The sequence below is a fragment of the Sander vitreus genome, chromosome 13 (assembly GCF_031162955.1).
Source record: "Sander vitreus isolate 19-12246 chromosome 13, sanVit1, whole genome shotgun sequence".
NCBI classification, from domain to species: domain Eukaryota; kingdom Metazoa; phylum Chordata; class Actinopteri; order Perciformes; family Percidae; genus Sander; species Sander vitreus.
Genome location: NC_135867.1, coordinates 17,105,039 through 17,120,510, shown reverse-complemented (window position 1 = coordinate 17,120,510; position 15,472 = coordinate 17,105,039). Strand labels below are relative to the sequence as shown.

Sequence of the window (15,472 nt, the reverse complement as noted above, 5' to 3'; positions counted from 1 at the left end):
TCTTTCTCCCAATACTACAAACATCACTGTTTGCATAACTGCACTCCAGTTCGTCCCTTTTAAACACACCCCTCGCCCTTCAGCCTGTGACGGCCTTCGCTCTGCCCCAGTGATATTTGTGAGCGGAGCGGAGCTAAACTTAGCCCTGACAGTAGGCTACCACTCGTCATCACAACATACTCAGCAGACCACAGTGGGTTACAATGGACGGTGTCACGTTACCACAGATGCTGCTGTATCTCACTGGTGTCGCCGGCCAAACAAGGTTAGTGTGCGCCCCAGAGCCTTGACTGTAACTGACAATAATCTTGTAATTTGTTTACTTTGTTTACTTATGATTGTACAGTATAGTCTATCACTGTTCCTTTCTGTGCATTGGCTCTAGCATGTGTTGCACATTTGTTCCCTACACTGCTGTGGCATGAGAGAAACAGCTGCCTCTATTGTACGACCCACATTTAGTTTCCCCCACTTTGATCTAATTTTTAATATACAAACTGAACTTGGTTATTATACATTTTATTAAGATGTAGCATGATGTATGACTGCACTGAGCTGACTGGTTTCTGTTGACTTCTGCTCCACTGACTTGCTCCAATCTGTCATTTGTAGATGTAGACTTAAAGACTGCAGGCTTTTCTGTCTTTCACTCTCTACACTTGTATTCCTCTCTGTCACGATGGGCAGCTATAGCTCAGCTCTCATTCCTGGTAAGCCTCGCAACTATTAATGTTACAACTATCTGTTGCAACATACTTTGAAACACATGCTTGAATGCTGCATGTTGAAAAGGCGGAATGTCAATGCAGGCTTTGGAATCACAAAGATGTGTGTTTATAACTGTGAAAATGGCCCTCATTCTGTACAGCGATGGGTTTAAATTAGTTTAAACTGCAAGTGTTGTAACATCTATTCTCCGTTTTTCACTGAAGACACTGAAGAGTTTGATTCAGTTGTGTCGATGGCAGAGAAGCTGAATGAGCAGGTAGCTCATGCTGCAGATGAGAGGTTACAGTCAGAGCTCCAGACTCTGGGAAGTATACACATTTTTAATACTAGTTATCTAGAGTTGTTATATTATCCAGTTAAACACTACTATTATAACTTGGCTCACTGTGTGAAAGTGTGTCTGGTGTGTTTGTGTCCTATCTGTCCTTGGGATAAATTTAACTTTTGAGTTGCCTCATACACACACAGCCACGTACAGCAGCGGAAGATATCTACTTTAACTCCTATAAAACAAGGGTAAAAGGTACTTTGCTCTGTAATGAATGTGAGCTATATTTTCAGATTTCTTTTTTTCATACTAACATTGGGTGAACTAACCTTTAAATGCCTTTTACTTATCAGATGTCTCAAACTAGACTTAACTTACAGGTAGCACTCATGATGGAGGAGGAAAGAAAAGAAAACCAGAGTGAAGAGCCGGATGCTTTAACACTTCAAGAAAACTCTCAGGAAACAAGCCACAATGGGTCTGCCCTGCCTGTAAGTATAAAAGAGAAAGTTAAGGTATTACACACTTTAAAATTCAAATTGATATTTCACATTTGTGTTATGTTGTCAGCCAGTAATGTTGGGTTATTCTCCACAGGCAGCGGCATCCAAAAGTGTTCCCATGCAGTCCTTCATCTCCCTGTTACCCAAGGCTCTCTCCGCTGTATTACATCCGACGCTGCCCCCACACAACAACTCCGACCCCCAGCCGAGCAGAAATCCACCGAGCCTGCAACAAGTGCAGACAGATCTGAGAGCCCTAAGGGACCAGTTTGAACTGATGAAGAGTCAGCACAAGTATGGCTTTGTCAATGGGATTTGTTTCTAGTCTGCCCTCGTGGGTGCATGACATTTGCATCCCTGCATCACTGCCTTTGTCTGCATATTTGTTTCTTCACTAATCTGACAATATCTTGTGTTCCAGCAAAGAAATTAAACTGCTGATGAATGAGCTTGATGAGGAGAAAAGGATTCGCTTGACTTTACAGGTGCGGCATGAAGAAACAGAGGAATTCATGTAGCTGCAAGGATGTGCTAAATAATGTTATTTTGTTCTTGTTTGCTCTGTTGTATCTCTTTTTTATAATATAAGAAACTGCAGAATTAATTTAAGGTGACAATATTTGCACTCATGGTTTGATTTTTTGTTTTGTTTTAGATGGAAATTCAACGTATGAAGAAGCACATGTCTAAATGAGTGGAGAACTTCACAATCATTAAAGACACATTTTAAAGGTCCTGCTGTATACTTATCTGATAAACAATATTTTTTTAAGTTTTAAAAAATCATCCTCGCTCCTTTTTGATGAAAAAGTATAATATTTGTATTAGAAAAACCTCTCTAGGTGGCAATTTTTATTTGCTTTTGTTTTTGTTGGACCGGTGAATGCGTCGGCCAAGAGGACCGAATGTTTTTACGGAGTCATTGCTGTTCTCTCTGAATATGAGCGGTAGACGGCCCTGTTATACATTCAATTAGTTTTATTTCTGTAGATGGACTTAATAACTATGGCATCTTAAATCCTGTAGTGGAGTAAATGTTTTCCAAAGTGTATTTAGGTTTCCATGAAGAGAAAAACGTATTTTTTTCCATTTCCCATGGCTGTTGGCCTAAATATGTGTTGGAGATCATCACTGTAGAATTGGTTTTCTAATCCTTTATCCGGCCGTGTAGAAAACACCTTACAGTGAAACAGAGAGGACATGTAATAAGCGCCAGCAGCTAATCAGCTATCATTAGTTTATAATAATGTGATGTGGAGGCGCAAACTTGAAGCTTCTATCATATTTAAGGTGCATATATTTTTCCAAAATGTAAGTTTGCCTTTTTATAGTGCCAAAAATATACTGACCAAGATGTCAGTGAATTCATGTTCATGTTGTTTATGTGTAGGAGCATTGTGAATTCATTAAAGATGTTGCACATTATTGACTTGACTTTTTATTAACAATTAAGGATGCATTCATATACACAAATAAATATAAAGTTATAAGAGATGTCATATGTTAAAAGAAATTGAAGAAAGTTTGACTGAGGAAATATCTTCTAAAAGACAGAGCAGATGAGAAGGGGAAAAAAAGTCCACTATCCTTTTAAAACCAGCCTTGATTTTGTTGTTGCAGTCACCAAGTCCATTACTGAGATAACATTAGGTCATTATGAGTGAAAATTCTAATTCACCCTACAAGTGAATTGCATATAAATTCCCTTTTCAGCCAATATTTTTCTTACAAAAAACACATTTTCTCTTAAAAACCCATATACACCATATATAGTATATCACATTTCATTTTTAGATCACAAATGATCACGTTGCAGCCAGGTTAGCACTTTTGATATGCCATCTTTGCAGTCCTTATTGCTTTCCTGCAGGGTTGTCGGACTGGGGGTGGAAAGGGGACTGAGTACCCAGGGCCCTTATGTGAGGAGTGCCCAAAAAGATGCTAGAATGAATAGCTGTGGATGTGGGGAGGGGGCCCATGGAGAATACCTTTCTACAGGGCCCAGAATTTTGTGCTACGCCCCTGCTTTCCTGCACAATCCTTGAGAAACTGAAGAGACGGCTGAATCTCTTCCAGTATGTTTGAATTTTTTGACGCGGGGTCAGAAATTGGATTCTTCACAGGAAATTGGCCTGAAAGTAACCTCTTTGTTCTTCTCGAGAAGGACGTCATATCGACAGAGAGGCCTGTGAAGGACATAGTCAACATTACTGAAGTGAAAACAGCTATTCAATGTGAAATACATCAAATTTCTGAAAGATATTACACATTTTTAAAAATCAGTACGTGCTGCATACCTCTCCTTGCGTTCCAGATGTGTTAGACGGATGCGGAGAACACGGAGCTTATATTTGGGCTTGAATACATTCCCAGTGGAGAATTTGAGAGACACCTTTTCCACTGACTGAAGGTCTTTGTCAAACTGGGCAAACAAATTGGTCTCGGTGTACTTGTTGAACTTGGATGCTTTACTGATGTAAAAAAAATAGAGATGTTAGCAGTAAGCAGTAACAGAAGCACAAAGAGAAGTCATGGTGGAATATTTGCTACAGAACTTATGATAAATAAAGTGAAGACTTACTGGTCAATGGTTGCCACTGCTTCTTTACCATTACCGTGAAGTTTAACAGTCATGTATCCCCAGCGTACATCCTTGTTCCATATCATCACCTCCAACCTGTAGTTTGTCACTGAAACATTCAAATTCGTATTCACAAATATGTTCACCATTTTGAAATTAAATGATATGCCCTCTTAGAACTGATATAGCAGACCATGGAATAGCTTTAATAACAGCTTTTAATGCCAATAATGTGGGACAAAATTGCATTCAGTGAAAACACACTCCACAGTTAACCCAAAAAGCATGATGCATGATGATAGTTATTTGAAAACTTCACTGTAGCTTTTTTGTGCCATGACGTACCAGAATCAAATGAACTTTTTCCAGATAAACGTTGGTGTTAGGAAGGGATCTTAAACAGAACGCTGATTTATTTTAGTTTGCCTTGTGATGCATTTCATGTTCTATTTTCTTTAAATCCCCTGGTCTGGCCTGTTTTAAGAGAAGTTTTAAACATTTGCAACTTTAACCATTTGAGGGCTGAATGCTCACTTTCATATTGTTTGCATAATTTAACAAAATTATGCATTTTAATGTGAACCGCATTGGGATTAAGGGTCTTTCTATGTGTTTCTGATTGGTTATTAAGGTTATGATTGTGATTATTAGTGTTGTGTTACTTACTGCAGAATGGAGAATCTGGATTTGTGGTGAAGTAAGTTTTTGTCTGGCCCAGGCTCAACAGGACCTCTTTCCATTCGATGACATCATAACCTGGATTTGAGTGAAACAGCTACATCAGGTCACATCCATTTTGAAAGAACATTCAATTACTTTTAACTTAAAAACATTTAGACCATCTATCTTGTACATTAAATAAATGCATGTATAAATCATCATTATTATGAGATAATTAAAGTACCAACCAAAGACAGGACATCCAGCAGCACCAAAGCGGTCACAGTTCAAGCAGTTACCATCCAGAAAGTCTTTGTATGAGGAGCAGGGGAAGGCCTTAATGACACACGTCCTAACCACAGAGTCAAGGAAGAGCAACACTGATCTCTGGTGGTCGCATTTAAAATAGGCTCCTCCTGCACAGGGGTAAGTCATTGTTACCAGTGCCTAAAATGGGCCAGTACTCACAAAGTACCGACATTCATCAGACATTCAGCACCCTGATATAGCCTAGATGGAATGATCCTTTCATCTCACACACTTAATTGTCGACTATTCGGGGTCACCCCTACAGGATAGGCCTATACGTATGAATATAAGTATATCTAAGACATATGTAATGATCATGTCATCCAACTGCTGAATTAGGGTGCTGTACTGGCACCTTTTTTGGACCAATTCAGGCACTGATTGTTAGCATGCAGCATTGTTTCATTTCGTATTATACAAATCATCACATGTGATTATAAATCCAACATTTTGTACACAAAGATTATTGATCAACAATTTGAGTGTTTTTTATCCCATTAATTTAAAGAGAACTTACCAGAAAAGATGGTCTTTGGGCAGCCGGGTTGGTCTGTTCCACCATTAGCATAGAAATCGATGTGACCCAGAGGTTCCCTAAAGCCAAGAGCTGTGAATGACATGCCAATAACAATAATAATAATAATAATAATAATAATAATAATAATAATAATAATAACAACTTATATAGCACATTTAAAACAATTAGAAATGAGAGAATAATATAATACAGTATTTCAGTTTAACTGACCGTCTATGTCTGTGTGCAGGACATCCACAAACTGGGCGTCTGTGGGGTCCAGTCTGCGTTCTGGAGGAGTGCCAGTGAATTGAGGCCCAGCTGGATCCAGAGCTGCAAACATCACATCAGTAGATCTCAGTAGAGCTTCAAGTTTATTCTCAAACTCAACATAAGCTAATGTTCATTTTCACCTTATTGTAACGATTTAGGTATCACTAAGTTTAAGACCCTTTGCTGCTTTACTTCCTTTCCTTTTCCAAATTATCACTGCTTCATATACTCTGCAAAGTTTGACAAAGTCTTTGTCAGCAAGGACTTTGCCACTCTGTGTTATAAGATGCTTGTGATGTTAGCAATCTAGGAATTAAAGTTAATTTACGTGTCATAGTTATCATGAAATGTCCTTGATAAGCATCTCAGCTAATGTTTATTTCCTGATACAGAAAATAAGTGTCCAAAGGTTGTGCAACTAAATAAATTGTGGTGGCAATACGTGCAGCATTGATTTTACTTAACAAGACATACAATTCTTCACCGATGTCCATACTATGTTTGCTACTTTCTGTAAAGTTTAAACGGACAGAAATGTGAAGCTGTTTTGTATTAAAGTATGAATGATTATCATTATTATTATTGTGCTGTTTGACAATGTACTATGAACTCATTTTTCTTGAGGATTGGAATTTGAATCTTGGGTCTGAGAGAGAAATCTGAATTTGAATATGCGCACCCTTACCTGTAATTCTTCCAAGAAACCCATTAAGGTTAGCACCTATTAAGCCTGACATATGAGCCCCAAGACTGACTCCAATCATGTGGATGGAGCTCAGAGAGGCACCATGTTCCTGAAAAGATCGGTCATTAGTCTGGTTACACACAACAGCAAGACACAGCAGAGATGGTCACAGAGAATGTCAGATACATCTCATACCTGCAGCATTTTAATGAAAGCAGTGAGGTTGTTGGCTGCGTTGTATGTGTTCTCCACGGCCTTTAAATAATTCACATTAGCAGCTCCATTGTTCCAGTCCACCACTATGACATTAAGGTCTTCCCTGGCCAGCAGCAGCGCCGAGATCTTGTGCACCCACACAGGTGGAGATCCCGTAGGCCGATAGCCATGAATGACGAAGGTGGTTGGTCTGGACAAGTTAAACTGGGGATGGGCAGACAGGTCTGTGTGGGACACGAGTGTACCACAGGTGCCATTATCCCTGGTGTACAGCAACAACCTAATTTTGAGGCTGGTTCCAATGATTGCGTGACCGAGATTTAGATCTGTAAATTCTTCACATCTCTGAGCTGAGAGGGATGGCGAGAAAAAAGGGGCAGACAGAGAAAGGTGTATTTGGGTAGGGGGAGGATGACAAGAAAGAATAAATGACACATGACCATTTTGACCTTAACAAGCATTGCTCAAGAAGCCTTAATATTTTTATCGACTTCTCATCCAAAGTTCCTGCCATCATCAGTGACATTCCCATTTATGAGTCAGTGTGTGGGTGTAATCAATGCAACACCAGGTTGAAACTGTTTTCAAACAAAAGCTCGCCCACCAGAGAGACGCATCGTGAACAAGTTTGGCTGGGAAAGGAAACAACTTAGCAACACTGAGTTACTTACTTGTAATAAACTTTGTCAGGGGTTTGTGGACCAATTCACCCAAAATATAAGCAGTATGCAGACAATTCTCATCATCTAGATCACTGACACATATAGTCAAGGAGCCTTTTATAGACTTGCAAAAGATTATGACGGAGGTTATGACAAACCGTAAGTGCATCCACAACCAATAATGTCTGGAGGTGTAGTGAAAATGTGGCATTTAATTATGACTAAATGCTCTTTAAACAACCCAACCAATTGGGTATTGGGAACGAATTTTCATTTCCTAATAAAAAACTTCACATAATGAAGAGCAGATGGAAGAGCAGCTTCATGAGAAAAGCCATCAGCTATTTTCAGTAAGTGTTACACAACAGATGTGGCTTTCCACATAGGCTATGTATATCACATTTGTATGGATGCATCAGCTGAGAGCCGTGGAGCTCTACATACTGCCAGTGGTTTTTGCAAACCACAGTGAAGGCCCTTTGCTCAATTATGTTGGTTTTCTTAAGAAATGTAGTTCTTCAAATGTTGCTTGAGTGTTTTTTTTCCCCCCCAGGAGTACTTTGATTTACACTAACTAACAACAGTGGCTGTGTGTGTATCAGGGTTATTATGAATTAAAAACTGAAACTTTTCCAAAATATATATACAATATATAATAAAATAAAAATGAACGTAAATCATTTCAGTTTTAGTTTGTTAGCTATCACTACGGAAAAAAAGGAGACAGCCTGAATTTCCGTCAACTCTCGTCACATTGAACCACAGATATTAAAGAGACTTGAAATAAGATGGCGCTGTGCTGTAATCTTCACATACTGTTTATGGCAGTAATTGCTTCACACACACAAAGTAGCACAAAGATTAAACATTAATCATCATTGCTATTCTCCAACCATGTACTTTGTTGGTATAACTCTGAGACGTTATACTTTGGGCTTTACCTTTGTATATTTGAACAGTTGTCAGCAGGAGCAGTGTCAGATATTGCCACAGGAACATGCTTTACACCAGCACATGTGAATAATCTGTACACAGAGTCAACACACACACCTGTCAGACATTTTTGCCTCATAATATAATTAACAGAGCAAATCACATGTGCACAAACACAACAGGCACAGCAACACAATGAGAATACTGTCCTAACCCTTCAGATGTTTCTCTGATGCTCACTGGACCGAATGAAAAGAGAAGAGACGCTTATCTACTTATCTTCCAATGTCATGAATGAGTGGAAAAAACTAATGTTCAGTGCCATTTAAGTAACTTGCAGGCTGAAAATCTGTTTTCTCATCCCACACATTGTGATTAATCTCAACCAATGACACTGTGATTGTAAGTGAAACGAAAATTTGCAGAAATCTGTCTGCAATAAAGTTCTTCTGCTACAGTAGACACCTCATGTTTACAGTGTGTCAGTGTTCTTCCTTAGATGTAATTTAAGAAATGTGACAACAATGAGAAAGCACAACGTGTCATTCTTATCAGAGTCTTACCTTTGCCGTAGGATAATATTTCCTGGTCTGGTGAGTCAAAGGTCCATAACATTACAGGTCTGTTTGTATCTCCACATATTTGGGCAGCGTTCACTTCAGGAAGTGAGAGGAGGAACAGCAAAGCAGTATGACTCCTGCCCTACGTACTCTCACCAGGATAACCACACCCCTTGCCCCAGATCATTGTGTCCACAGGTGAAACATTCCTGTGAAGTCACACCTGGTTCCTGTGTACTCAAACCGGTTCTTGTGTCTCCATTCTACTTGATTTTGAATCTGAGAAAACAATCTAGTATTTGTTTCTTTGCTCATTCTTATTAATTTTCAAGAAATCCAGAGTGAAAGTGAAACATATAGTGGGCATTTCCAAGAAGTTGTCCCTTTTTACCAGAAATGAACATTTATTTAGAACTTACTCACCTTGAGTCAGTACAAGTTCCACTGACATTTAAATGAAGTTGCACAACACATTGTACTCATGTAAACTCAAGATTTCCCCAAATATATGGATTAGTATGCAGTAAAATATGATTAACCTGTCATGGACATTTCAGAGCGTTGGAAGAAATTTTAACAGCATTTCCATCCATCATTATTTATTGCTCATCTCTCTTAAATTTGTTTAGAAGAGGTCTTTGCATAGCTTTTAGCTTTCTACCTCTCCTGCTCAAGTTTTTTTTTTCTTTAAATCCACATAAGTCTGAGGATATGTAAACTGTGTCTGTATATGTGTGTGTGTGTGTGTGTGTGTGTGTGTGTGTGTGTGTGTGTGTTTGTGTGTGTTTGTGTACATAGTATGTTTATAATAATGTTGTTTTATGTACAAACAAATGAATAGGCATGGTGGGGGTTGATGATATCACTTGGTCCTTAGGTTTTATTTGCTATGGGTGTTGAGTAAATTATTTTTCATTTATTTTTTTTAGCTTTGTCACTACCAAATGTCTGCATCTTGAAAGGGACTTGAGAATGGGGAGGGTTATGCTATCGTTTTGCTGAAAAAAGGTTGATGGGTATGTCATTTGCATATATTTGCTCATAAACCATAAAGTATTGGACAAATTAAAATGTTCACCTGATAATGGTGATAGATGAAACATTATTATAAGTTATTATGATTCATCCTGATGGGAACCTGAATGTAATGAAGCCACAAATGTCAAGTGGTGTCAGAGGTAAAGTCAGTAAGCTTCATCTTCTGGGGATCATAAATATCTACAAAAGGTCTGTTTTGAGATGGCAATATGTTATTTATTTTCAAAATATACCCAGACTGTAATCAGCTATTGTAATATCCAGCTGTGTATCCACTGGGGGATACTTGTGACAATGTTGGAACACAATGTCCCTGTTTGGTTCCAAAGGCTGCCAAAGTAAAGGCTCTGGACACATACTTAACTTTAAAGTTAATCTTATGTAGCTTCCCTGTACACAACATGTTTCATTAATAGCAGCCTCTCCATGTCACAGCAGCTAGAAGGAAATGTGAGAAATGTTTCAAAACCTGAGCATTCTTCACATTCACTTCTAACTGGACTGTTACATATAGTTTATGGAGTTTACTAATAGTGTAACATTGCCCAACACCATCCTGTTGCTACAAGATCCATGTACACATTAAGAAAGTCCTCACAAGCTCAGTATTGATGTCAAGTGCAAGCTACATTTCTAAATACCTTTACCAGAGTGGCTTGAACTTTGCTCACTACAATCTCCCGTCATCAGGGCCAGGCAGGCTGATGAGACGTACATTTAAAAACACATACAGGCTTAGAAATCCTCCGTGTGCACTGTGCAAGCTGAGAGGAGCAGCAGGTGGTTGCAGTGGTGTTGTTAGAAGACAAGGAAGCAGAACATCTGGGATGGCTGGAAAGAGACGAGGCCGAGGCAGCAACGTCCAGCAACAACAGGCTCCGCAGAACCAAAGAGGAGGCCCTCGCAGGGTATGTCCAGTTCTGTAAATATGAAACATGACCACCATGCTTATTCTTACACTTAAAATAATAATCATATGAGAACTTAAGTGTCCCATAAAGGAGAATCTGGTTGTCCTAAATGTTGGTTTTTGGACATTATTTAGTGAAGACACTGGAAATAAGAACATAGGTACAAGTGCATCAGACAGTATCAGTCAGATTTTATAGATTAGATAGGGTTTTTATGTGACAGGCTTTAAATATTACAGAAGTAATTTGTTTCCCCTGTTGTTATTTGACTTGTGCCTGGGTGTGGAGAACTAACTGAGTAGCTAGGTGAGCCATGAATCATGTTTATGTCATCAATATAGTAGAGCAATATATGATAATTCTCAAGTCATATTAAGTAAGCACTTTTTTGGAATGATAAAAAATGGTCTTTAACATATAGTAATATAATTAAATAATGTATGAAAGAATTGTGAGTCATATAGTATAGAATCAAGTGCATGAGGTGCACATGAATACTGTAGCTAACATATGTGTTTCCATTATGGAAACCTGCATGCATGTTGACTTCTTACCTGAAGTGGCTAAATCATGGCTAACTATAAGGACTAAGAGAGAGAACGGATAGATGGCAAAACTTATTATAATTCACTACTGATGATTTCAAAATAAAATGTAAGCAGGTAAATTAAACAGTTTAACACAGCACATGACTCACTGGACATTTCAGTAAAATCAGAGTTCAAAGTATACCTTACAACACAGCAGATAAAGCTGTGTATATGTTTCAACACACAGCACAAAGTCCATACACTGTATGCAGACGCTCATTACTTCAGTGTGTTGAGATCATTCACATCTGTCTTGAAGACATCGAAGCATATCTGGCTTTGATGATATCTTCTTTTGTTTTGTTTTTTACCAGATAGAGGGTGTGACAACCTGCAAAGTTATAATACTTTATACATGCTCTATTAAAATGAACCTACAGTATAACAGCACTGTTAAAATTGCTTTGCTGTAGTTCTAAATTTGGCAATAACACTGTTGCTGTATTTTGTCTTCCTAAAAAAACTAGCGTGCCACGACTACCAGTAAACCCTTTCCTGCCACACTCCAAAATACACGCAGGTTAGGTTGGGTATCTACCTTTGGTAAACTTGAAGTATGAATGTGTGTATGTGTGTGTGTGTGTGTGTGTGTGTGTATGATGTCAGCTTATTTAGTTTATACTTTTCCTGTCACTTAATGATGACACCCTGAGCAGGATAAGTGGTTTCGAAGATGGATGAAAATACAGCATATGATCAAACTTAACATGTGTTTTTTTTCTCCTCTGCTCTCTCTATGTTCAGGCTCTGAGGGAGCCAGCTGCTTTTGCCAAGTCTACAGGTTGTGAATCAGAGATCCCCCAAGACAAGTTGACCATTGCCCAAGCACGGAGGGGCACACCAGGTCACACTTCTCAATAGTTTTTGTTTCCATTGCAAATAAATGTCATGCAACTGAGAGGAATAAGGGAAGACTAGTGGGAGAATTACTAACTGCAGATGCTTCAGTATGTTGGTATCAGTTGATTTCAGCTGCAAAACGTCATTTAACTATCAGTATAATATTGTTTTACTGCTAGTTATCTGGCTGATTGCAGGGTTGGTCTTATTACATCATTATCCATTTCTCCAGATATACAGTATGTCATGCCATTTGACTGAAGAGTTAACAACAGATTAAAAGTACGAAGATCTTTAATAGCCGATCAGATATCGGCATCAGCTTCAAAATGCCACATCAGTAAACCTCTGTAAATAATAGAACAAAAAGTGAGGTTTTGTAATCTCATGTTGCTATTTAAAGAGGTGTTTTTGTATTTCTTATCTTGTAGCTCATCGTCCGGTGCGAGTCTACGCTGATGGGATCTTTGATCTTTTCCATTCGGGGCATGCTAGAGCTTTGATGCAGGCCAAAAATGTGTTCCCCAACACACACCTGATAGTAGGAGGTAAAGGATAGATCTCACTCCTAGTGATGCAAGGAAAAGTTAGACAGTTTGTATATGAATGGGCTTTTGATAGCTAAACATGAAATCCTAATCTTAGAACAAAATAGCCTTTAAATGACCAACATTCAATAACCCTAACAACACAAAATCTACCAGTTTAGTAATTCCAGATTAACCCTTACTTCCATCTTCTACGTCTCTGTCTTTGTGACCCTAGTGTGCAGTGACGAACTCACCCACAAGTTTAAGGGCTATACGGTGATGACAGAGGATGAGCGCTATGACGCCCTGAGGCACTGCCGTTACGTTGACGAGGTGGTGCGGGACGCTCCCTGGACCCTTTCCACAGAGTTCCTCCAGAAACATAAGGTTAAAGGTCACGCAGTCACTGGACACACAACGTCTCACAATGTCATTCAGTGACAACAGCAAAGACACCTGGTGATCAATCAGTCTGAACACTGTAATGTTACACTCACAGATTGACTTTGTGACCCATGATGATATCCCTTACACCTCTGCTGGATCAGAGGATGTTTATAAACACATCAAGGAAGCAGGTGAACATGAATGTTCATATAATAAATTTAAGTCCTGTCATTTCTCATATGACTTGAATTAATTACAATCGTTTATGTTTTAATGTCAGGGATGTTCGTGGCCACTGAGAGGACTGAAGGCATCTCCACATCTGATCTGATCACTCGTATCGTCCGTGACTATGACATCTATGTTCGACGCAACCTGCAAAGAGGCTACTCAGCCCGAGATCTGAATGTTGGATTCATTAATGTTCGTGTATTATATTTAATCTCATTAAAACAACGGAATGTTGATGTTTTTGTAACAAACAATACAGAAGAAAATCACAAATATACTGATGGTCACTTGCTTTGTCTTTTACTGACAGGAGAAAAAATACCGGCTCCAGGACCAGGTGGACAAGATGAAAGAGACAGTCCGTACGGTGGAGGAAAAGTCCAAACACTTTGTCTACAGAGTAGAAGAGAAGAGCCAAGACCTCATCCACAAGTGGGAAGAGAAGTCGCGAGAATTCATCAGCAACTTTCTGGAGCTTTTTGGACCTGATGGAGCCTGGGTACCTTCACTTTTACATTAATCCACATAAACATTACATTAGGTGTGTTTGTGTTTAGTGGCACATTAATATTATTTTTATAGATCAGAAATTATATAATTTGGTTGGTTTAGTCGTCACCTTGTGGTTGCCAGGCAACCAGTGGACACTCCAGTAAGTCACAGTTTCTGGCCATCAAATAGTCACATGCACATGACCCCCATAAAAGCATAAATTGACATTTTTACACTTATATAAGGACATAGGCAATTGCCTGCGGCACCATTAAGTGGGGCAACATGGGGAAGTGGTAAAAAGTAGCTGGAGCTTCCCTTACAAACCTTTATCACAGTTATAACTCAGTCAAATCTGAACTCAGACAGGATACACACACTCCTGGAATCAACACAACTTACGCTGGGGTAACAGTATCTCTGATGGTTTCTCCATCGCGGACGCAAAAAAAAAAGATTTTTTTTTCAGATCTTGCTTCAGAATCATCATGTTTTGTGTTAGAATAAATACATTATCAAGAATAGACAGGGACCACTGAAGTTATAATAAAGTTTAGTTTTAGAAATTGGGGGTAACTGTGAATTCAGTTTACATTAGACACACTAGCGCCACCATGAGGTTGATATTTCTGTTTTTTGAGCAAATGACTTGACAGATATTGGATGGAAGTACAGAAAGTGACTGCTGTAAGCCTCAAACAGTAGCTTACTTATGTGTGAAATACAATCATAACAGAATTTGATGTCGTCAATTGTCCATCTTGTCAGTTTAGATGACATAAACATGACAAGTGACCTAACACATTGTTGGCCATTCTGTGAGCAATGCTAAAAGGCACTCTGGGTAATGTGGGAAATACCTGATGTATACATATGGTAGGTTGGGTGAAAGTGAGTACAACAAACAGCAAAACACAACATTACAACACAGTAAAACTTTCTTCTGTCTCTGTCCTTGTTTAGCATGTGATTCAGGAGCGCAGTGGGCGTATGCTCCAGGCCCTGTCACCTTACTCTTCACCCCGTGGCTCCCCCAGCAGCAGTCCCACCAGAAGACGCTCTGTTTCTCCGGACTCCTCCTCTGCCTTTGCTTCTTCCTCCTCTCTCTCCCCTCCTTCCTCCCCCTCCTCATCTAAAAAGGCCACACGCTCCTCTATTAAAGCTGCCTCCACGTATGTACAATGAGCTCATCATGATTTGGTCATCTTTTTTGGTCTTGCAGACTATTGGTAATTAATCTGGTACATAATATGTCCAAAGAGGCCATTCATTAAAATGAACGAATAAAAAGGAAATAATTTATTACTGGTGCAATATATCATAATGTATATAATGTTTCTTCACTAAAAAGGAAACATAAAAGGAATAGAACATTAAAGTATACTTGGATGTTATTTGTCTTCTGTCATTTGTTACTCTTTGATATGTCGAGTATATAACACATACTCAAAATGCCTTTATAGGAATCAGTAATTGAGTATTAATGAGTTATCTTCATTTCAGACTGAGCGATAATCAACCCAATAGTCCCTGTCTTTTAATGCCCTACACGGAAAC

At 38.9% G+C, this 15,472-nt stretch overlaps 3 protein-coding genes across 4 annotated transcripts; 2 read left to right on the top strand and 1 right to left on the bottom strand.

The window, feature by feature from the left end:
- The first annotated feature begins 132 nt into the window (after positions 1–132).
- LOC144527786 (uncharacterized) lies at positions 133–2,919 on the top strand. Its single transcript, XM_078266034.1, has 5 exons — positions 133–265; positions 1,378–1,488; positions 1,595–1,794; positions 1,922–1,985; positions 2,156–2,919. The coding sequence occupies exons 2-5, from the start codon at positions 1,387–1,389 to the stop codon at positions 2,192–2,194; spliced, it is 405 nt and encodes a 134-aa protein (XP_078122160.1). The 5' UTR covers positions 133–265; positions 1,378–1,386; the 3' UTR covers positions 2,195–2,919.
- Positions 2,920–2,922: 3 nt separating this feature from the next.
- Positions 2,923–9,016, bottom strand: lipia (lipase, member Ia). Of its 2 annotated transcripts, none has more exons than XM_078266032.1 (11): positions 8,900–9,016; positions 8,345–8,428; positions 6,721–7,091; positions 6,526–6,634; positions 5,799–5,900; positions 5,568–5,657; positions 4,990–5,157; positions 4,748–4,837; positions 4,082–4,190; positions 3,798–3,971; positions 2,923–3,686 (listed from the first exon to the last, which is right to left on the bottom strand). In XM_078266032.1, the coding sequence occupies exons 2-11, from the start codon at positions 8,400–8,402 to the stop codon at positions 3,602–3,604; spliced, it is 1,356 nt and encodes a 451-aa protein (XP_078122158.1). In that variant the 5' UTR covers positions 8,403–8,428; positions 8,900–9,016; the 3' UTR covers positions 2,923–3,601. The 2 variants fall into 2 exon arrangements, with proteins under 2 accessions (XP_078122158.1, XP_078122159.1); XM_078266033.1 differs by lacking the exon at positions 8,900–9,016 and adding an exon at positions 8,618–8,849 and having other exon boundaries at positions 8,345–8,430.
- Positions 9,017–10,546: 1,530 nt separating this feature from the next.
- On the top strand, positions 10,547–15,298 carry LOC144527648 (choline-phosphate cytidylyltransferase B-like). The gene is made up of 8 exons (XM_078265849.1): positions 10,547–10,842; positions 12,180–12,279; positions 12,707–12,823; positions 13,041–13,192; positions 13,305–13,383; positions 13,473–13,615; positions 13,734–13,922; positions 14,879–15,298. Exons 1-8 carry the CDS (start codon positions 10,639–10,641, stop codon positions 15,098–15,100), a joined length of 1,206 nt encoding a protein of 401 aa, XP_078121975.1. The 5' UTR covers positions 10,547–10,638; the 3' UTR covers positions 15,101–15,298.
- The last annotated feature ends 174 nt before the right edge of the window (positions 15,299–15,472 follow it).

Excerpts from the sequence above, each read along its gene's own strand:
- LOC144527648 (XM_078265849.1), top strand. The coding sequence starts at position 10,639 with ATGAGACGTACATTTAAAAACACATACAGGCTTAGAAATCCTCCGTGT. Across the intron at positions 12,824-13,040 it reads CACACACCTGATAGTAGGAG|TGTGCAGTGACGAACTCACC; the intron begins GTAAAGGATAGA and ends TTGTGACCCTAG. Across the intron at positions 13,923-14,878 it reads TTGGACCTGATGGAGCCTGG|CATGTGATTCAGGAGCGCAG; the intron begins GTACCTTCACTT and ends GTCCTTGTTTAG.
- LOC144527786 (XM_078266034.1), top strand. The coding sequence starts at position 1,387 with ATGATGGAGGAGGAAAGAAAAGAAAACCAGAGTGAAGAGCCGGATGCT. Across the intron at positions 1,795-1,921 it reads CTGATGAAGAGTCAGCACAA|CAAAGAAATTAAACTGCTGA; the intron begins GTATGGCTTTGT and ends CTTGTGTTCCAG. Across the intron at positions 1,986-2,155 it reads GGATTCGCTTGACTTTACAG|ATGGAAATTCAACGTATGAA; the intron begins GTGCGGCATGAA and ends GTTTTGTTTTAG.
- lipia (XM_078266032.1), bottom strand. The coding sequence starts at position 8,402 with ATGTTCCTGTGGCAATATCTGACACTGCTCCTGCTGACAACTGTTCAA. Across the intron at positions 5,158-5,567 it reads CCCAAAGACCATCTTTTCTG|GAGGAGCCTATTTTAAATGC; the intron begins GTAAGTTCTCTT and ends ACCCCTGTGCAG. Across the intron at positions 3,972-4,081 it reads GCAGTGGCAACCATTGACCA|TAAAGCATCCAAGTTCAACA; the intron begins GTAAGTCTTCAC and ends TTTTTACATCAG.